Source organism: Scardinius erythrophthalmus (genome assembly GCF_964197995.2).
Source record: "Scardinius erythrophthalmus genome assembly, chromosome: 20".
Lineage (NCBI taxonomy): Eukaryota > Metazoa > Chordata > Actinopteri > Cypriniformes > Leuciscidae > Scardinius > Scardinius erythrophthalmus.
Window position 1 is genome coordinate 13,440,015 of NC_138240.1, and position 23,858 is coordinate 13,463,872.

Below are 23,858 nucleotides of genomic sequence, written 5' to 3' on the forward strand. Positions count from 1 at the left end.
GGACCTCGAGTCATTTTACGTAGTGTAATAGCGTAGCGCGTCTGTGTTGCACGTCACCACGTATCACACATGACCAGAGTCGCCCAATAGTGAGCCTACTGTACGTGGTGACGTGCAACACAGACGCGCTACGCTTAAACACTACGTAAAAAGACTCGAGGTCCAGAGAGAAGGAAAAGAAAAGTGGAATAAAGTCGTTATTTTTGTTTGTTTTTGCGCACATACAGTATTCTCGTCGCTTTATAAACTTAAGATTGAGCCACTGGAGTCACTTGGACTATATTAACGATGTCTTTAATACATTTTCTGGGCCAGCAAGTTATAGTGTCCATAAGCCTGCAGGAGGACTGATCCAGCACTCAGATTTCATCAAAAATATCTTTATTTGTGTTCCGAAGATGAACGAAAGTCTTACGGGGTTGGAACAACATGAGGGTGAGTAATTACTGACAGAATTTTCATTTTTGGGTGAACTAACCCTTTAAAGTCAGCATGAAACGAAAGTCGCAATCGTCTTTTCTTCCATATGTTTAAAAAAGGCTTCTGGAGCAAGGAAAATAATGTAGGGCTGGACTTGATTGACTGTTGTGGTTTGCTATTGCTGTGATCATGTGAGTGAAAATTTGTCTTGCCCTCGTGCCAGTAAACACGTCATAAAGAGATGTTTGAAGAGGGAAGGGAAGAATTGTCAATTTTTATATCATGGGAACTAATAAAATTGGAGGTTAGGCATTTCAAGAGCAAAACCGCACCTGATTGTATGTTACAATTTACAGATGTGACATGAAGTGATAATTTCTTAAATTTTTGTCCTTATAAGGACAAACATCTGTGACCACAACACATTTTGTTGGTTTTGTATTCCTGCTGTTGCACTTGTTATTCCTGCCACTGTACAATCTTATTGGTCTAAAATCAGCTCAGCATGTACATATAAAAAAAATATCTGGATTGGCTGAGATTGTAGCCTACATCACACAGCAATTTCACGTTCATTGTTGACAGGCGAATTGCTCGAATCACACCAGAAATCAGCACAGCTACACTGTGAGATGCACATCTGCTGTTTAGGGTGACTTTTTTTTTATCTGTTCAGCCCATAAGGCTCATGTAAAGCTACATTAAACACCAACATATAATTACTTCCACAGTCAGAGGTAAAACCACCAATAATGCAGCTTATTCTGTCAGGTTATCTGTTCAAAATACTCCAGTGCGCTATAGTAGAAACAACAGAATTTATCGTGACATAATTTTAGACCCAAATGACTGGGTAAATGTTAATCTTTTCCGAGTTATATTCATTTCAGCATAGCTGCCGTTAGAAGATAAGACTACTATCACCAGTTTGTCAGATCCGCTGACAGAAACCCGCTCTGTTTCACATCAGAGAGAATTAAATATGAGGCCTCACCAGACTGGGTTATTATAACCCGTGCAACCTGACACCAAGGGTAATAATTCTAAGTTAATAAGACTCGGTATTGGGAACTCCATGTACTAGCTTATAATTAATGATTCCCTCTTTGTAAGATTAACTAAGAGGCCTGGTTTATTAGCTGGATGACAATCCCTCATTCAGCGCCTCAATCAGGCAGCGGGGGCTCCGTGCAGTTGAGTGCTGGCAGGGAGCTGGTTAACACTGACACGGCTGGCTGGTTTTAATAGGGAGGTAGTGGAGAGAGGGCGAGGTACAGCACACAGCACAGCCGACACCTGCAAACACTTGACTGGACTCGTACAGAGAGGGAGCGCGTCTGACTCTGGAATACTAACGGATTTGCCCCCTTATGATATTGTGAAAATGACAGTGCGACTGGAAATGGGAAAGTTTGTTTTTTGAGCTCCGCGTAATTCTCAAAGGGTAACCGGTTTCCGAACGCTAGTACTTTAACTGCGGCGACTAGAAACTTTGGCAACTGAGAAACAACGAAGAACTTGAAAGATTACAAACAAATGGACATTGACGCGTTTATGTGTGTTTTTTGACTGTTTTTCCCCCCCGTAAAGGACAGCTTGTGTGCCACGGAATGTAACATCTTCCATCTTAAGTTACCTGGACAAGAAGTAAGTGGCTCCTTAAAAGAATGAAACATTGACCAGTATGTTTGTTTGACAGTTGCTACGGTTTGTTAATTTTCTCATATTAGATTTCTTTGTTTACGTTATGTATGTGTCTCAAACTGTGACGTGCCTAACAAGACATCACTTTTAGGGCATCATCACGCGTAGATGATCCCCAAAAATGCATCTGATACAGAACGCCTATGCTGTAAAAATGAAAAGATATTTGAGGTTTCACTGATCAATATACTGAGAGCACTATAGGAACCCCTTAAAAAGTATCAGTTCCATGAGGAACTTACCAAATCGGACCCATAAGTTTTAAAGTGCCTTTAGTATCTTTCATTTTTATATTTAATTTCCACTAAGTCTTACAGTATCTTGGTGAGCAGCTTACTGCCATTGTCTCAGGCTCAGGGGTCCACAGGGTCCTTCGTCTTCAAGATGCCATGAGATTCCCACATCAGCCTTCATTGTCCACTTTACACCCACACGCCAAAGTTGCTCAGGAATTGTCAGTTTTCTGTTAAAACAAACTCAGTCAGTAGGCAGCTTTTGAGGACCACGAGACATTTCTAAATTCACAATATATGTTCACCGGCTCAATTTATTATTAATTCGGAGCACTAACTGAAAAAGCAATGCATTATGGATCATAAGGTAAAAGCATAACAGATCTAAAATAATATCAGATAAAGTTATCTTAGTCCCTATAGCCCCATTTGCAGATTTCTAATATAAGTTTTGCATAGAATAGCAAATGGATATATTTTTTATTTACTTCTTCAAATAGTTGCTTATTTTTTTAAAGGTTTTTTTGTAGTTGGTATACAGTTCAAGACAGGTCAGGCATTATAAAAAAGGCTAAAACTATTGAATGTGTGTTTAATTTGGAACTTTAATCAGTTCTTTGACTGATTTGTAAAGTGTCTGTGAACATTATCTGAAATAGTGCCCTGGCTGTACAACATTTGGGGGTTTCTGGAACGTTGTTTTCAAACGTCAATGCTTGAGATCCTTGCGCAAAACATGAAAATGCTCTTAGTGGTTATGATTTTTAAGCTGTTTTGAAATTCATGCTTTTATTCTTGCAGCAGTTGAAATATTGAAAAAGTATTTTTTTTGCGTCCTTGCTTTGGAAACTTAAGAAGGATTTTTTTTTTTAATGCTAAGACAGAGATGATGAATAAGGAATTGATTAGTAACTCAGTTTATGTGTTCATGGGTGCAGTTAAGTTAGAATCATTAAATGCACCACATGAAGACATTTATTCAATTCTCTGTTTGTTACCTTGGCCCTTGTACTTAATGCCTCTTCTAAGTTGTTTCTCTGCCAAATTTGCATTAAGATGTTTAAAAAAAAAAATGTTTTATATCTTGCTCTGAAAGCAGATGACCCTGGTAAAAAGATGGTCTGTTTAAGTGGTGTAGAATTTTCACCAACCCATTGAAGTCATTCTAAACCAACCTGCCGCTTGAAATACTTGACAGTGGAATTCTAGGATCCATGTGGATTGTGTCTCATCAATTATTGAACAGTTATTGAGGGAGATGAGGAAAGAAGGTCTGAAATCGATTGAGAAGCATCTTGCCCTAAGGGGTTCACTGGATCTGCCTTTATTTTGGTATTGTTGACAGGCCTTAATGAATTATTAATCTTGCCAATCGTAGTATACACTGTACACTGACTAAAGTCCATACTAAAATCCCCTGCGTGCACCATCTTTTTATACAGGCGTTTTAATTTTTTTGACCGTTAAACCATGTTAATTCAAGGGTTTTAGTTTTTGATGTAAATGTGTCATTTTGAGGTTTTACAGAAGTACATGTTCACTATAGAGAAATACAGTGGTCCCAAAACTTATTTGGACACTTATTAGAAATAATATTAGATTAGAATTAATAATTAGAAATGAAATATCAAACCACATGGCATTGCAAAAAGTAATGATTGCTAAACCAAGTGGTATCAAAGTGATTCAGTTCTCCTCAAGTTTACACAGTTGTCATGCCAGGCTCGATTTATGCCTGATTTACCCCTTCCGACAATCGGAGGAAAAATCGCATTCAGGGCATCGGTCGGTTCCATTGTTCAGCCTAGATTATCTGTAAATGTGAGGCGTTTACAGATCAAATCTTAAACCTCCCGATCTGCTTGCAGACACATCGGGGCCGCCTCGACAATATCAAACATGTTTGATATTTAGGATTTTAAATCGGGATGATCACGACTATGATTACCTCAGTACTTCCACATTAGCCAATGAGAGACAAGTCTACAAGGAGACGGAAGTGATGGGACTTTTGAAATGGCAACCATGAAACAACACGCAGCTGTATGAGTCCAGTGGACAACGGAGATGAAGTAACGGCTGGTCAAAATGTGACAACAACAGACTGTTTTTTCTCGCTACAAAGAATAAGTGTTGATACAGCAAGTTGCTGCGACACAGTATCCCACAGTTGTATCCACAGTACTCACACACTACAAGATAATCGGGACGATTTTGGGCCCAATTCTCCCCTTCCGACAATCCTTTGCAAGTAAAGTCCTGATTATCTTGATGGTTCTACAGATTATTTTAACAGATTTTCCTGTGGTGTGATGTGTGTTAAGAGTGATTAAATCTGTTCGGAAGAATATCGGACCACACCAATCCACTCACATGGAACAAAACGATACCCAATCAGAAAAAAGAGCTGACGAAAGATGGAAGCATTACACGGCTTCATCCAAACCTTTTTTTTTTTTTTTTTTTTCCGCAAATTTTCTGTAAAAAGCAGTCCAAACACTTTTATCACCATTTCTTCTTGCCCGTTGTTTGCCATGTTTGTTTACTCTAAAGTCACGTTTGACCGTGACATATTTTTTTGATTTCCTCTGTTCACAGTCAGGACTCTGGTTGTTTTTGAAAGAAATCTTTTAGTGTGTGGTTTGCTGTCTTGGTCTCATCGGTCAAATCTAGGAATTTTTTTATCGCTATGTGGTCTCTCACATTTTGAAAATCTGATAAGATTTAAAAAATCTTTTAGTGTGGGCCAGCCGCCAGCCTTTAGCTTTTTAACCACAGATGCAGTTTTTGTCAGTAATTTTAAACAGTATATGTATTGTTTTATAAATATTAAAACCCTTCAAAATGTTCTCTAAAATAAATTCCACTTAGTTTTATGCTTTGTTATTTAATGCAATGGCTGCTATATTTCTCTTACTGACAAGTTTTCAAGATGTTTCGCATCCAAGTTTATCCTTTCTTAATCGTTTTTTCCTTTTCCTTGTCATGAGGATGAAGAAGATGATAATAATGTTAAAAGACTGAAGTAAGCATTCTAAATTGGTCACTTTGTTCTATTTTGAGCATTCCTTTAAGACATTATGAGGTCATGTTTGGGAAGAGAGTATGAGAGAACTTGGAGTTGATGTCTTTGTTATTAACACACTTTGAACATTAAGAAGGGAATCTTTTTTTATATAAACAGCCCCTTAAAGGCACATAAATATTCACACGGATACTTTTCCAGGCATATTTCAAAGAGCCCAGATATGGATAATTAATACCTGTACAAACCTGTTGACATAATGTTTTGTGTGTGATGAGGAACATTTGTTATGAGAACAGAAATAGTCCTTTCATCAGCTATAATTTGCAAACAATTTATTGGACATCAGTGCTTGTCAGTGTTTGGATGACTGCCTTTCTTTAATTTTTAAAATATCCTATAATTTTTATTCATTTCCCATGTCAAACTTTTCACTTTCAGACCATCCACTCCTTAAGTTTACAGAATTGTTCACTAGTTTCATTTTCCCCAAAAATCTTTTTAGTGAAGTTATTATATAATGAGTATTCTAATTGCTTTCCTTAGCTTATAAATATTAAGGCTTTTATCCCTCTCCGTTTTGTCTTAATTCAGGGAAATGATCTTTACCTCATGTTGTTTTTTTGCGCACTTCTGTTTTTTTGCGCACTTCGACATTCATTTAGCTTTTTTTGTTCATTCCGTAAATGACACACTTAAATTCCCATTTGTCACAAGTGTCTCTCACACACACACACACACACACACACACACACACACACACACACACACACACACACACACACACACACACACACACACACACACACACACACACACACACACACACACACACACACACACACACACACACACACACACACACACACACACACACACACACACACACACACACACACACACACACACACACACACACACACACACACACACACACACACACACACACACACACACACACACACACACACACACACACACACACACACACACACACACACACACACACACACACACACACACACACACACACACACACACACACACACACACACACACACACACACACACACACACACACACACACACACACACACACACACACACACACACACACACACACACACACACACACACACACACACACACACACACACACACACACACACACACACACACACACACACACACACACACACACACACACACACACACACACACACACACACACACACACACACACACACACACACACACACACACACACACACACACACACACACACACACAGAGAGAGATGCACTCATGTATACACTTCTCACTCTCTACAAATACAACAAGCCTCTTGAGACGGTTGTCATGACAGCGTCAGCGGTGCTGGGGGTCAGAGTAGGGTCAGACTGGACTCTAGGGTTTGGTGGAAGGGGGAATACGGGGCACAAGTGATAATTTAGTGATGTCATGGTGTAAATGGGAGACATCCACCTTATGAATGAGAGTATTCTTAATGCAGATTGTAAATTATATCTGTATTGCTTTGAGATAATCATTCACTCATGCATGATTTGACACGCCTATTTACCGATTTCCCAATTTTTTCTTCATATATTTATCATATCCTATACTCTCAATGTTCTTTAATGCATTCGTTCAAGCTTCAAAGCAGAAGCACCTAACATGACTTCAGAATGCTGAACCCCCCCGCCACCCCATACAGCCCCCGTCAGCAACCCCATCCCAGTCCTGGTGCCACATTTATGGAGAAAGGCACAATGCAGGGGCGTCAATAACAGTGAGCAAGAGTGCCTAATCCCTGCAGCTGTCAGCCCTGGGAGAATTAAGCCTCCATTCTGAAGATTCTTGGGTCTTTGCCAATCAAGACCAACGGTAGTTGCTGCAAGAGTCTGCTGATAACCAAACTATCTCTTCTCTGGCTGGAGAGGACAGTGGATACAAAGAAAATGAAGTCATCCCATCAGAAGGGCATGAAAGGCTTGGGGAAAAAAGATGTGGGGTGTTCGTCAGCCGTTCAGCTGGTTCAGTGATGCTACTCAAATGGCACACTGTAGTGTCTGGTTGTTCTCAGACTAGCTGGAAAATGTAATGGCATGACAAAAGAATAAAAATAAATGTTGAGTCAAGTGTTGAATGAGAGATGCCAAAAATAGCAAACGGAAACGTGTTACCTAGAGAATTTAACCCTTTCTTTTCTTTGACTATTGGTCACAGTAAGATGATCTAAGGTAGTTGTATGAATGAGTTCGCAAAGTTATTGCATAATATATTGGTTTCATATCAGCTATTGGTTGATATTAGATAAAAAAAAAAAAGATTGATTGATATTAAATTGTGCATGCACATTTCGTCTATTTTTGCATTTAGATTACCTTTGTCGTCATCTTACACACAATTAAAATAAATCTGGAATCTTAAGCAAACATTAAAGTGAATATACATTTTTATACTGTTCATTAAAACGTTGTGATGCATTAATTCACTTTTAAATGATTGTTTGTAATTTTTGTTATATCTGCTGTTTTCAGCATTTTGTATTGCTTTAATTGGCTGTAGATAGATAGATAGATAGACTTTTCTATGCTGCTTTAGGTTGTCATTTGATCTCCAATGTAAAATCTGGGGCCTTAAGCAAAGTCAATTCTAAACAAATCAAAATACCATTGAAACCAACAACTAATGGATTAGTCCTAGTCCAGTGCATAACAACATTGCATCCTATCATGAGGTCCGCTGGAAAACAGCTGTCAGCTATGAATAGCAGGAGCCATGCTGGTGGGGTAATTGTAGAGGAATTCAGTGTTTATCATGTAAATAAAAGAAGAGAGGGCATCAAAACAGGTGTTGGTATGCACTGGGAGGGCCATGTGCTGTTCGCCCCGCTCTGCGTAAAGTCTCTCTAATGCTCCTGCTCTCAATTTGTAACATTACAACACACAAGCACCACTTTCAGGGATCTGGTTTTGCCAAAGGGGAGGGGAGCATTGTGGTGGGGATTAAACAGAGAGACGGGCAGAGTTCATATGTGCGTATTTATGTGTGTGCGCATGGCTTGGGAATGATGGAGTGCATTAATATTGCATGATGTAAAAGCGCCTTTTTTGTTATTTCTGAATTAGTGGCTCATTATTTCCCCATTGGAGATAACCTATAATATGTGCCCTGCTGCTCTTTCTCATTGTGTGAGGAAACGGTTGTTGCTTGGTGACTGCAAAACACTGCTGATGTGTGAAGGTGAAAATGTCGCCGTGGTTTGGGTGTAGCGGTCACTTCAAAGACACGCAGATAAGATGTTCAGAGCTTAGCGGCCTTTGAAGACAGGAGCCGAATCCGGTTCTTAAGGGTGGTGAAGCTTAGCCAATGACTCCAAAGCTGTCTGCTCCACCCGGTTTAAATGCACAGTGCCGAACCTTCGTGTAGGGGGCAGCCAACATTAGAGCTGGAGAAGGGCCACAATTCCCTCAACAGTGGCATGCACTTAGCTCCTTGACACTAGAGAGCATATGTGTGTTTGTGAAAACCTTCCCTTGCTTGATAAGCGCACAACATGAACTTACTTTAGACCTGGCCCCGAGAAATCCAATCTGTTAAGCCACTTGCCAGTATACTTTAGGGCTGGCTGTCAGCCATTTTTGCATGACAGGTCCAAAAAACATGCATCAAAGCCTACATTGAGTGTATGAAAAAGCAGAAATACAGCATTAAATGTTTATCTACACTAAATGAAAAATCCGTAAAAATAGGGCCCAATGCACTATGTTGATATGAAGGAAATTTTCGTATTTATTTTGGAGGTGTCATGCCTGTATTTTAAATTACACATTGTGTTGTGTTTTAGGGTTAAAGTATGCCCATAAACTTGACAGATAATGTCCTGGCGGAAGATTACCAGTACATTTTCATTTTTTTTTCTTACAGTGAAAACACCTGTGTCTGTAGGTTTTTTTTTTATTATTTTTTAAACGGTATATCTAAACATCCATACAAAGAGAGTTATATATAATAATATAATAAAAAGCGAGATAACTTGCATTTGCCAGTATTCTTTGCATCAGTTGATTAAATGGCAGAACAAAGTAAATAATATTTAAATGTGTATTTGAGCACAACTAATTACAAATAAACAGGAAGTAAGGCATTGGGTTAGGCACTTGTCCAACTGGGAGACCAGTTGGCTGATCAGTTAAACCAGTAAAAACCAGCAAACCAGCGTAGGCTAGTTCAAGCTGTTTATTTTTCAGCAGGGAAGGTTGAATTTTACTTTCTAGTCGAAAGCTAAACTTAAGTCTGAGTTCCTGGTAAATGATTATTGTATTTCTTCTGTGGTGGATGTTGAAACATGACCCTCTTGACCCCTTTGTACACTTGTTAGCCCCTGGGGGCTGTTTTCCGAGTCAGTGGCAGCTCTATTGCTGAGCTAATGCGTCACGCTAATGAGCGCTAACATTGACAGCAAACCGCATTAGCCCCACCCAGCCTTCGTTCTGAGAGGTGATAGGGTTGACTGCTTCACCTTTGCTTCTCCACCTCAGTGCTTTAATTGCTCAGGCTAAAGCTCTTACTTTTCTCTCCTTCTTTTCCATCTGTCTGTTGTTTGCTCAGATGTACCAACTGAAAAGTGGTTGCAAAACCTTCAGAGGCCTTGTGGTAATACAAGGTTTGGGCTGTAGAATACGGTTTTGATTCTCACTTTCTTCACAGGAGTATGAAATGTAGCCTGAGGGTTTGGAGGGGATTTCAGAGATTTTAAGTTTCTAGTTCAGCTTGTCATGTAGCCGTATATCTTGGGTGGGGTAATGTAGAGTGGTTTTTCTACATGCGTGTATTACTTTAAATCTGTTATGTTGTTTTACTCTATAGTTTTCTTTAACCATTTTTATTGGTATTACCAAATAAAAACCAAACAATTAACAAATTATAATGATTGGCTCATGAAATTGCAAATTAATTATAGGCTCAAAAAATCATTTTGGTAAACGCACACTCCAAAAATGCACTTATACATACAATTCGCTGCAGTTTCCAGATGAAATAAACACTAGTGGCAGTAAAACACCTTTTTCTTTTTGACATAAATTATTATTACAGGGGCAGATTATTGATTAATAAAGACTTATTTTTGTGCGGTTCCTTGCACAATACAATATTATTATTTTTTACAATGTAAACATTTTTATAGCAGGTATTTTATAGACAATTAATATAAAATTAATAGACAATTTATCACTTCTCATCTAAGAAGTTTCTATTGTTTGTTGTGCATATTTATGTTTTCTCTTCTGCCCTTTCAAAACTAGACTGCCTGTTTCTTGTTCAATCTTTTGACAATGCAGAAAAGAGCTACATTACAGCAATAATGAAAGAGAACCTTATAAATTAAGACCTATGTAAGAACATAAATGCATACCACTTCTTAATTTTAAATGCTACATATGATACTTTGGATGATTTTATTTCAGCTCTCTGCTTTTTCTATTGAATTATAATGGAAAAAAGCAGGGTGAAACCTAATTTCTCTACTAATCTGCTTCATAAGTTATTAAAGCAGACTGCTGTGAGTAAGTCATTTTATTTATAAAATGAAAATGGTCAGCACTTCTATTAGTATTTATAACATTGTAAAAATGAACCATAGTTGAAGCATGCAGGTTGCATCGCTGCCTTATCCAGACTGTTAATGCATGTAAATCTGAATTCAACATCAACAATCACCATCTTCTAATTTGAAAGGCTTTGATAGCATATCTGTGACAATAAAACACGGTACAAAAGAGTTATGCAAATACACTGGAAATAATTGCACGTTTGTGTGGGTAGCTAATATTTTTTATTGCAAAGCAGTCCAATTATTCATCACGAGAAATAGGCCGTTTAAAAAGCAATATTCATCAATGCAACACAATTTGGATACCATATGCCCTGGCAATTTACGCTGCTTGACATAAATTGTTAAAAAGGGCTAAAGTTTTTTTTGCCACCTTGAACTCATCTTGACCTCTCTCTGAATGTTGCATAAAGCGCGATGTGAGTAAGGGTGTGACCAGCGAGTTACAGATTACAGAGAATGTCTCTTTGAACTTGAAATCTGAATTTATACATGAATTGAGTACAGATTACCCCCTTACATTTCTCTGTTAGCACTTATAATTGTGTATATATTGTACATAGTAATTTGGGAGGTAGGGAGACCGACGCCACTTTTTTAGTTTGATTTTGTTTTTGCCTGTTTTGGATTAGGAGTTAGGGAAGTAATTGTATTTTTCTTTTCTTTTGTGGATTAGGGCAGTAAGAAGTATATTCCAAATTAGTTGTTTTTGTTTGTTTTGGCCTTGTCGGCTCCTGAGGTAACATAAATCTGTTAAAACTCAATAAATACTGTTTCATTCACTTTTCTATAACAAAAACCGCATTGTTGTTGTTGTTTTTTCATGTTAAGTCCTTTACCCTAGACGGGGCGTAACACACATTGTCCCATGAAAACCTATTTGAACACACTTGCCCAATGAAAAATTTAAATTGCATTAAAAGTGTGAGGTGCACGTGCGATGTCCAAACTTCCGTGATACATAAAACAACCAAATTCACGTTTATCTCTAAATTTAACTGGATTTTTTTTTTTCAAATGAGCCTGGGTTGAGTTAATCGCATAAACAGGTTACTTTATACAGTAGTTGTATTTAGTTTTCATATTGATTGGTTTATACACTCTTGTCTTGTTTTGTCATATAGGCTTATTTATTTAATGACTAGAGCGAATAGTTACAAAATCATTCTTCTTTGCAGACACTAACAGCTCCAGGCTAAAATGCAACAATAGTCTCTGATTGTACCCCTCTGAATTCTCCCCATGGGTCGTTCTCAATGTGCCTCCGGATATCAGGTGGCCCAGATAAACATATGCAATCTGTCACTGCCCACAACGGATGGACCAAACAGCCACCTTCATATTTTCCACCAATTTTGTTGCATCATTTACCAGAAATAAAGCATCCAATATCAAGTAGAAAACAAGTTTTATGGATGAAAAAGAGTGACTAATTGAAAATGAGCCACATCCTTGAAAAAATAGAGCAAATGTAGTGAAATCAAATGAAAGCTCATCCCTTGATTTTTGAGCAGCTCATGTTTCTGGTTTTCTTGGCATGCATGAATTAGCCTGATCATCCATCTTAAGCGATGATGTCATTGTGTTTTGTGTGTCTTTGGTTAAAGGTTGCTGGCCGCTGTGGTTTAAAAGCACAGTGTGAGTCTCAGTTGAAGTTCTTAGTTGTGTGTTTTTGTAGTGAGTTATTGGCTTTTTAGGCCTCTTCAGCACACGAGAAGCACAGTAATCCAACCCACAGAAGTAGAGATGGTTTTCCTGGTTTCATCAATCTAGAAATTTAAGATGGAGTCAGCCATTAGAATCCTTCAGTCATTTTCAGGTATCAACAAGGAATACAAATCAAGTAAATAAACATGAGAGAAACAAATGAAGATTATCCAGTTTTCCTTACTATGTATTTGAGACTTTGAGAACCAAGAAAAAAAGAAAACAATGAACGTACGTAATTAACCTAATCCGAAAAAATTTTGGTACACAAGTCTTGAGAGCACAAGATTACATCAAAGGACAAATATGTCAGAGAGGAAACTGGACAGACATGTAAGGACGAGTCTTCTGTCACTGTGAAGACTGATGAGGACCAACAGGTCTTAGAATTGAGAAATGGCCCGTCTTCTATAGAGGAATGTGTGGCAGAGGGTAATCGGCTCTAGACAATCCCTCAGAGCTCAGAAATGGCCTTGGTTTTGAATTTTCTCAGATCATTTTTACTGACTAGATGAGCTGTTAGAAATGCACTCTTGAAATTCCTAGCTGTATATTTGATTAAAAACCAACCAATACACAGAGATTTAACATTCTTTTTAATAATGGGTGACACGAAGGTTTGGTCATGTGATCAATCTTGCCTTGTCTTTATTCATTGGGGCTCCCCCTGCTAAAAGTCTTTCTTTGTTTGAGGCCCATTGAAGAATCCTGTGTATTTTTCAAATTAATTTATTGACTTACAAACTCTCCTTTATCTTAAGTTATACATTCAAAAATTACCTCTAAATATTGTCTCCCCACTAAAGCATGAGATTCTGTGAATCATGCTTTCTTATTTTTCAATTAGAGCTGCTCTAAAGGGTCCTGTGAGTGAAAATGCAGACATCGGTTCAGCGGGAGGGAGCCACTGCAGTTGAATCATTGAGGGAAAGTCTCCCAGAATCCTTTGTGTCAGGTCGCCCCATGACCTACTGTTTCCACATACCCAGGCTCCTTAATGGTAAATGCGCTGCGCTATTGGTTTTCTGTATTCATGCCTGCTGCATGGAAACTAATTTCCACTTGAAGAGGAGCTCAGTTGGAGAGAGAAAAATATAGTGTTAGAGAGTGGGACAGAAACGAGTGCAGAGAGATAGAGAGAGAGAAAGAGAGAGAGACTTTGCCATATAGAGAGAGAGAAAGAGAGAGAGACTTTGCCAAATTATAGTTTTGTTCCCTTTTGCTGTTCTACACTATTTTCATTAAAGGAATAGTTCACCAAAAACATAATTATTATGTAGGTTTACACTTAAGAATGAATTGCATATAAAATTTCCATCCATTTTGATTACACATTTTTAACAAACAAACTAATACATTTAATGTGATGCATATTTGTCAGCCTCAGCCATGCATAAATGAAACAAGAATACAATTTTTGGAAAGCACTAATACTCTGAATATGTTTTAAACACACAGTAGCCAGGTTTATCATTAATAAATCAAATTGGTTTCAATCTCATACATCTGAACAAATTGAATCTTGCTTGTTTCACAATTGGCCATGTTTAAACTGTATTCATACTGATTAAATGTAACTGTAATTGTTGAACAGATTTATGCTGATCTAAATAAATATATATTATAATTTAGATAAAATTAAATAGATGCAAATAATAATAAACTATGCCATTATTTCTTAGAATTTACTGCTGATCCAGACCTGTGCTGTAATTTTTTTCAGTGGATCATAAATGCCAAATTTTGAAGAACCTCACACACTTTCCATTTTTTTTTTCATTCCAAAATAAAAGCATGACACACTACAGAAAAAAACAAAAAAAATACTATTTTCTAAGTCTTAAAACCATACAACTATTACTTATTTTAATTTATTTTCAGTTGTATTTATTTATGGGTTTTTCTTCTTTGTAGTGCTTTTGTTTTAATTTTAGTTTCACTGAAAAACGACATCAGGCTGTGTAAACTGACTTTTTTTTTTTTTTTTTTTTTTTTTGCTAATTATCACTTGTAAGATTCCTTGTTTGTTCAGTAATATTTTGAACAAGCATGCTTAATACCTTTAAATCTACTTTAAATCAATGTCAATCTATTCTCTATAATGTGAGTACATTTTCTTTCCCCTTCTTCAGACATCATCCTTTGCTTTTTATCTGTAATTCATCCTCCCTGCTGTCTGTCTCACCCTCTGCTGCTCATTTCATTGCCTCACCCTTGTCCTTGACCTCTGCTTATTCTCAGATTTACTCTGCTTCGGGTCCGTTTTATAAGAACCTCATCATTCTGTTGCTGCGTGTGCAGGTGTGGCACACTTATGCAGACACACACACACAGTGATAATGACACCCCTGTAGCCACTTGAGGCATATAATTAGAGAGCAGACATGTGCTGACTCTTAACGATAGGTATTCTCTAGGCTACAGGGCTCACCCATGACTGCACCCTCACATTTACAGTGCATCTCAAAATAAAAGATGCACTCCCTCAGGTTCAGAAATAAAAGCATGATGCAGATTGTTTGGAATTGTAATGCCATATCAAACGGAGTAGTTAAAGCGGTGTATCATTACAGATAATCAGTGTTGGGTTGCTAAAAGTAGTGACGCTACTAATTTAACTACAATTTTCAGTAGCTGTTTTCAAAATAGTGTCGCTATTCAAGTAACCAAATATTTTCTCAAAGTAGCAAGCTGTATTTTTGTAATATTGTATGGTATTGTACTACTGCACGTAAATGTATTCATTCTTACGTGAACTAAATGTTGACTCTCTTGAAGCATTTGGGAAGTCTGATTCAATTAGTGAGTCGATTCACTTGGTTCATTTAAAATAACCAATTAAAGTCTGCACGAAACAGAAGTTGCGATAGTCTTTTCTTTTCAATTGTAACGTATATCTGAGTGAAACCACTTCTCGACAAGTAAAAATGTAGGGCGGGACTTGATTTAATTTATATGGTTGTGGTTTGATATTGCTGTGATGTCATGTGAGTGACAGGTTGTCCCGCCCTCGCGCCAGTAAACAAATCAGAGAAGAGAAGTGATTGCAAGAGGAGAGGGGAAGTTCTTTTGATAAAAAATTTCGAGGACATATGTGACCCTGGACCACAAAACCAGTCACATGGGTCAATTTTTGGAAATTGAGATCTATACATCATCTGAAAGCTGAATAAATCATTTGATAGGACATGATCATATTTGGCTGAGATGCAACTGTTTGTAAATCTGGAATCTGAGGTTACAAAAAAACAAGGTTACGCAAACATTGAGAAAATCGCCTTTAAAGTTGTCCATTTATGTTCACGATTGTGCTGCGTTCACTCACAAAAATAAATGTTTTATATATTTACGGTAGGAAATTTACAAAATATCTTTATGGAACATGATCTTTAATATCCTAATGATTTTTGGCATAAAAGAAAAATCTATCATTTTGACCCATACAATGTATTGTTGGCTATTGCCACAAATAAACCCGTGCTACTTGTGATTGGTTTTGTGATCCAGGGTCACATATACATTTAAAAAATAATGATGTGCACAGGTAAATAATTTATAATAAATACTGTGATATTCCATAAAAAGAGGAGAATTTTGATTTCATGGTGACTTAAAAAAAATGACTCGTTTGAAAATATTAAAATATTAAGTCCAATAATTGTACAAAATTATGATTTTCATATGTTTTTGACTTATTTATTTTATTGGTGGTATAGTGTAAATTGAATTGTTCAAATGCAATTCAGTGCCTTCAGCCGTATAGAGATTTATGTATATATTATCTGATTCTTTTTATTTGTTGGACAAGCTAGTTTCAGAGTTGCTTCCCTAACACAGCAGCTATGTTATTATATTTCAGTATTCATCAATGCTCTTTTTTGTAACGTTTTAGATAGGCCTATATTTATATGTATACAAAACAAGTCAGCCAAAAGGAAGCAAATCAGACATACTGTGGGAGCGCTCTGCTTTTTCTGTCTGTCTGGATTGTTGAGATAAATTTGACATGATGACAAAAATGTGTTTGTGCCAGGTTTTAATCTTCACAGACTGGTCATTCCCTCTGGTGCCTTTCAAGGGTAGCAGACAGTGGAGAATTCAGCAGTGCTATTGTTTTATGAATCTCACACATCATTTGTGCCGAACCCAAACGCTTACGGAAATATCTTTTTTTTTTTTTTTTAAATGGGGCAATTGGTCTGCTTCAGATCCTTAAATGTGTTTCTGTTGATGTATTTCTCTTCTCCAGATCAAATTCATGATACTTCAGTACATTCGTCATAGACAAAGAGCTGTTGGCTATTGTTCCTCCGTCATTTTTCATCACTGGAAAGGTGTCATTTACTCTGGAAGAGGGCCAAAGACAGTACAGCATTTCATAGCGTGTTACAAAACTACTTCAGCAAAGAGGCAGTTACTGGTAGAACCACCACAAACCTGTTAAATAACAGCATAGTATACATCGTGTACTTTTGTGATGACACTAATTATTTTAAAGGATTATTCCGGGTGAGACACTTATGATGTAAGTGAATTGGGCCAATTCATAAGTGCTAAAATACACAGTTTCAATCAAGACGTAACCAAAATAGGGGTTAACATGATTTTAGTGTGAAATAATCCCTAACATTTTCTGTGTGAAGTATCAACTTTACTTCAATATTTCAACTTCAACTTCATTCCCATGATAATGTAATGCCGAAACCCCTAAAATGAGCGTAAAAATCACAAGAACAACTTTATAGCTCAAATATACACAAGTTTAAACAAGAAAATGAATGCACATTACCATTCGTTTTTTTTTTTGTTTTTTTTTTAAATATGCTCATATTATGCTCACTAATATTTCAAAACTGTTTATATTGTATTGAAAATACAGCACATTTTGGCAAAAATACAATATAAACAGTTTTGAAATATTATTATCTATGTTAATATATTTTTAATTGTCATTTATTTCTGTAACTGCAAAGCTAAGTTTTCAGCAGTCATTACTCATACTTATCATTCTAATATGCTGATTTGGTGGTCTGGAAACACCTCTTATTATCAGTGTTGAACAGAAGCAGTTGTGCTGCTTAATATTTTTGTGTTTTTTATTTATTTATTTTTTTACAGTAAATGGATTTTTTTTTGTAAAAATATGAACGTCTTTAAAAACAAATCTCACTGACCCTGAATATAAAATATTAAGCTTAACATGTTTGCTTTTAAATCCCTCCAAAAAACATTGTAAGTGATTATTAAACCAACTCTAAACTCCAGACATTGACATATTGTGTATATATAAATCATTGTTCTGAGCTCAGCGTATTTGAGCATTTTCATTATAAAACATGCTTGTGTTTGCATTCCTGTTACGGTTATCCCTCATTAAGCATGTAAATCTGTGTACACAGCTTGCGTAGATACGTGCCCGCCATGTTTAGCACCTCAGAACGGGGAGATTTTCTGCAGATACGGAAGCTCACAGTAGGTTTGCCGTTCCCTGCCGCCCAGGAGTGAGAGTTTAAGATTTAAAGCAAGGCAGTGTGACATGGATTTGCTGTAGCTGGAAGGATTTGGCAGACATACTTAAGAAACCATTGCTCTCCGACTGCATAGTTTTCTAATCTCTTTTGGGCGCATGTCCCCACTGCAGAAAGACTCGCTGCCCTCTCCCACACAATCTAACACTATTTTCATGGAAAAGGCCAATTGAGTTCAGATTTTTGTCTTTTTTGCCCCCAGATATAAAGGTAAAAACAACACAAGACTGTGTACCTTTGGATAATTTGAGCTGCTGTGTTTACATGCCTCAGCATTGTGATTTAACTGGCCTGTTTATAGTCCTCATTGTGGATGGTTGTAAATGCTCAGAGAAAAGAGGGAGAAACTTACAACCCTGTGCTACTGTGTGGAAACATTCAGTCAAATATGAAAAGCCAACCAGACACCTTTAGTGCTTTGTTTTCTTTTCTCATCTGAGCTTCTTTACTGACGGGTGGGAATGTTCTTGTTTTTCAGTGACCTGTAAACAGGCCTAAATTTCAGGGTGGGAGCCAGACAAGAGCATTGTTGAAATCACTTTTGTTTTATGGGCCACATTTATGGAAATAAATTGAAACTTATCATTAAATGTAAATAACTGCTGTCAGCAAACAATGAATAAGCTTTCTAGTGTTTCACAATATGTAACACATGAATTGTTTCTGTTTCTCACACTTGCAGATCTCGGTGGGAAAACTTCTGCCATTATCATGAACATGATGCAAACCCTGCTTCTCATCCTGAGCTTGTGTTTCTGGGGTTGTAATGGCAACGCCCGCACAACACCACGAGTGCACCTGTCATATAAAGGTAAGAAATGGGCAATCCCCCTCCATTTATTCTATTTATTTATTTATTCTTTTCTGAGTCAACCATAAATTACTGGTGTGATATAACAAAATTTGCAGTATTTAACATACATTTCAACATTGTTGATAATAAAATGCGGCACAGAGGTGATCAGAATCTCATCATTACTCACTTAAAAGACACAACCATTCAGGCAGAAGCGTGAAACATTTAGCGAATGTCTTCAGAGATTAGAGGTTTTTATCCTGGATATGTGAGGGTGAATTTTAAGAAACTTGTATGACTTTCGTTCTTCTGTGAAACACAAAAGAATATATTTTAAAGAATGTTTCAAATGTTTTTGTTCTTCTAATAGAAGTCAATGGTGTCTAAAACAACCTTGGAACCCATTGCCTTTTCATTGTATGGACAAAAAAATCCCCCAGACATTTTTCATAATATCTTCTTTTGTGAAGAAAGTTGGTCATACAAGTTTGGAATGACATAAGAGTTAGTAAATAATGACAGAAAATTATTTTAACTACTGTATCTCTTTAAGAAAATACAATAAGGACCCCCTTGAGTTCCTTCTCTGGACCTTAAAACCCCTGATCTTAGATGATAACAGAAACATTCACATTTGAAACTTAAATGCATTGCCAAACAATGTGGAATCTTATAATCTCATATTTTCTGGTGTTTATTTTCCGTTTAACTTGAAAGGCTTGTTTGAGTTTTCTAGAAAGTCTGTCGAATGTAGTTTTCATGCTATGTGGAGCTTCTGAGTGGCTTTTTTATTCCTCTTTTCTTACTGTTCCTCATGTCACACTCTCTCTCACACTTTCTCACTTCCTGTCTTCCTGTGTATGTTTTGAATCTGGCACCAGCATGCCTCATCTCCCAATTAATGCCCCAGAGAGGGGACTACCCATCATCCCCTCTGCAGGGGGATGTGTCACGGCGGGGCACAAAGAGATGCAAGCAGAGCGAGGCAGATGTTTGAAGTTTAAAAGTCAAATCTCACAAACACAAAAGCATTAGCATTTTTCCCCCATTCAGCTCGCAAATGGCGGTCAATTACCAGGCTTGAAAAGATACAGTGGCATTGTTAAAGAGATATTGTTTTATATAATGAAAGTCGCTATGCACAGCTGCATGCAGACACATTTATAATACTATTTTGCCCACCCGTCTGACAGAAGCACAGTGGCACAACAGGTCAAAGTCTGACATGAATTCGCTCTCAATTCTCAGAAACTGTCACACACAAAACCTAGCAGGTGTCTGCAGTGGAGCCCCATTACTTTGTATAATCCATCAGAAAGTATTCACACACAAATAGAAACATAAACTCACACACACACTTACAGTCTCCTCTGCAAGGTATATTTAGTACACAACCTGGTTGCATGTGCCAACCTGTGCCAGTTCAGCTAGCTGAGGCAAGGTTCCTCATGACACCCTACTGTCAGGATGCTGGGCTTTCCTAACAGTGTCCCGAACAGGCGCGATGCAACAATTTTTCAGGCCACACTGAAATTAAAAATGCTGCACAACACAACAAACAGCAAATCGGCATACCTTTCATGGCTTTCCTTGGGGAAATTGAGGGATTTCCAATGTTTCTGAACTTCCACAGTCAGTCTCTCAGTTTTTGATGTTTAATATACAAACGGTATGACCAAAAACTATTTGGACTCTTAAAAATGTATGAATATCATTGCATTATGTAAGAAAATCCCCCCAAAATTTTTTTATATAAACTCTTATGTAAAAGTTATGGTTACTTTTGTCAGTTACGGCTTGTAAGATCTAGTATTCTGTCTGATTTAGAGAGAGAGAGAGAGAGAGAGAGAGAGAGAGAGAGAGAGAGAGAGAAGCGATTCGTACCTGGTTCTTTTTAGCGTCTCTCTCTGAATACAAATTTTTTTTAGTACATTTTTTTATTTTGATTGTTTTTATTTCTAAATTATTTGTTTTATTTTTTAATTATTATTATTTAATTACTTAATAGTTTTTTTTTTTTATTAAACTCACGAACCCCTGCAAATTCTGTCATGATACCCAGTCTGGGAAACCCTACTGTAATGTAATATTTAATGCACTTAATATTGTTGATATAATTTTTTTTAAAATATATTTCTCTTTCTTTGTATTTTTTATATCAAAATGGTACAAAATTATCCTATTTAAATCAATGTGATCAGTAAGTTTGGTCAAAAGTAATCTAAAAAGTAATCATAAAGTAGTCAGAATACATAACCTAAACTGAGTAATCTAGATTACATTACTAAATACAATTTTTGTCATGTAATTTTGAATCAGTATCTGACTTCAATTTGTAAGTAATCTACTTAGAACTGTGTATGTATATATATTATAAATACACTTACAAATTGTAGTCAGTTACTGATTCAGTTATTTTAGTTAGTAATGTAATCTAGATTACTCATTTTAGGTATTGTATACTCATTATGATTGTTGTTTATTACATTAAATGTACTAAAATATAGTTCTCTTTTCAACCAAAATATTTCACAAAAGAGGTTTGTTAGGTTGTAAATAATAAACAATCCAAATATAATTCACAATTAAGGGAAAAAAATATTATAGGCTATTTGATTGTTGTGCATATGTGGTTGGAAAACTACTATTTTTCAGTGTTTTAAAGATTTTGTATACAAACCCAGCTATGAGTTAGGGTTTATGTTAGTCTTTGAAATATAGTATGTGTGTGTGTCTGAGTGTGTAAGTGTGAATGTCTGTGCACCCGAGTGTTTGCGAAGGTGATTATGACCCCGGGTTGACTGGGGTTATTATTTGCGTAGGTGACAGTGGGATAGATCCCTGTTCTGAGAAACAGGATTGGCTTGTGGCGTTTGAGGTTTATTATTAGCTTGTGTGGTTGCTGTGTTTACCTCGGCCAAAGCACAGGGAAGCCCCCCAAAGCATGGCAGGGCTCACTGCCAGCAACCTGCTCCAAAATGCCACAGAGACAACAGGAATGTTTGGGGCTTTAGCCGGTGTCATCCAGCCTGAATCCATCTTCACCCCACAGCAGGGCCACTGGCTTTATCAGAGTCAGGTATTGAAGTTTGAGTTATGGTCAGGGTTGGGTTTAAAGAATTGGGACTCCCATTCAGGGCATCCGAATCGAAATAATTCTGCAACGCTCTTGTTTGTTTGTCCATTTATCCACTGCTACTCCCATTTCTTCTCGAGACTGAGATGAGTGACTTGAGTGCATTAAGAGTAACACTCAAAAATTCTCTGAATTCTCTCTGGAACCAGGCCACTTTCCCAGAGTGCCACTTAAAAACTGACAGCGATGCCTGCTTATTAATGTGGGAAATGTTTTTGGAAAGGGTATGTGGATAAATTAATTGTATAAACCTGAATTACGAGTTAGAAGGTCAGAAACAGAGTTATGGGAGATGATTTCTCTTATTCCCATAGACATTTAGGAGAAAAGCCACATAAGACTAAGAGACTATCCACCTTCAGAATTTCACAGAAATTTCCAGAGCCCTAAATCACCCATCATTCATGAAATTCTACACATCCAATGATCCTTGAGTGTTTGTTTATTCAATATTTTGACTAATGGATTTTAATTGACAATAACAATAGACATCACAATATACAATTTTTTTTTTGCTTTAAATAAGGTTTTTATGATTCCATCGAAATTTCATAATTCTTGTCACCAATTCCAATATCACAAAAAACTAATACTAGCCTATGTAAAGAAAAAAAAACTCTCAAGCTTACTGAAGGCAAGTAATCAGTGATAAAATAACAACAAAGAAATTACAAGTATATAGGAAAACAAGCTACAATAGAACAAAGACACAAATTAAATAGAACTACCTGAAAAAATTTCAAGCACTGGAAATAAAAAATACTACATAAATAGAATAAAAGTAATGAAATGTATAAACAAAAACACTGCATAGTCTTTACTGTGTAAATTAAATATACATTAATTATTTTACAGAAGTTACAGAATTGGTTCAGTCAAGAGCAGCGAGAGATTATCTTTTGTTGTTTGATTAACAGTAATGACAGACTGCAGCAGGTTTATTAGGCTGCTGTCACTTTAAGAGTGAATGAACGCATCCAATATACTGATTCACATGCGTTTTCTTTCTCAACTGTTTACGTTCACTTAAGACATAAATGACTGTTTACTAGGATACTTGCAAAGATGGCCATTTTGTACAAGTGTGTGTATTTAACCGTTCAAGCCCAATTAGACAGCAAAAAGAACTCAGTTCATTACTCACTGGGACACTCTGAGCAGCAGCTTCATGTGCGCGCGTCTCTCAGACAGCACTCAGAAACCATCTCTCTTCGTGCGTATATACCAAAATGAGCTCTCATTAGCTGCTTATTGCTCTTCAATGGCTTAAAATCACTTGTTTTTAAACCACAATGCTTAAAAATGCATGCAAATGATAAACTTTTGTGACCGTGCAGCACTGCAATGTCAGTCAATGTCAATGTCTTTATCGCGTGAGTGTAAACGCGATAGAGAAGATGGTCCAAAATCTCTACCGGTTAATCGTGTTTACCGGTTTATAGCCCAGCCCTACAAATTAAACATGTAGTAACAAGCTAGTTTTAAAACATGAAGCTGATGTTGCTGTTGCTCCTATGTATAAGTTATTTTAGTCAGACTTTGTGGTGTTGATTGAAGGCATTATTGTTCATATCAAAAAAGTATGTCCTGTTATACTGATGGATTTACAACATGGGCGCCTTGTGCAATAAAGAGGGTATTTCTTGAACACATCTGTCTAATTTGTAGTGATACAACTGTATTGTTCAA

General features: G+C 36.9%; 1 protein-coding gene across 2 annotated transcripts in view; it reads left to right on the top strand.

Annotated features, from left to right (window-relative positions):
- Positions 1-1,583: 1,583 nt before the first annotated feature.
- Positions 1,584-23,858, top strand: part of sema3gb (sema domain, immunoglobulin domain (Ig), short basic domain, secreted, (semaphorin) 3Gb) — a 35,338-nt gene continuing 13,063 nt past the window's right edge. For both annotated transcript variants that reach the window (XM_081349669.1, XM_081349670.1), the window contains exons 1-2: positions 1,584-2,067; positions 18,920-19,048. In XM_081349669.1, the coding sequence (XP_081205795.1) occupies positions 18,949-19,048 (100 nt within the window). In that variant the 5' untranslated portion in view covers positions 1,584-2,067; positions 18,920-18,948. The remainder of the gene's footprint in view (positions 2,068-18,919; positions 19,049-23,858) is intronic.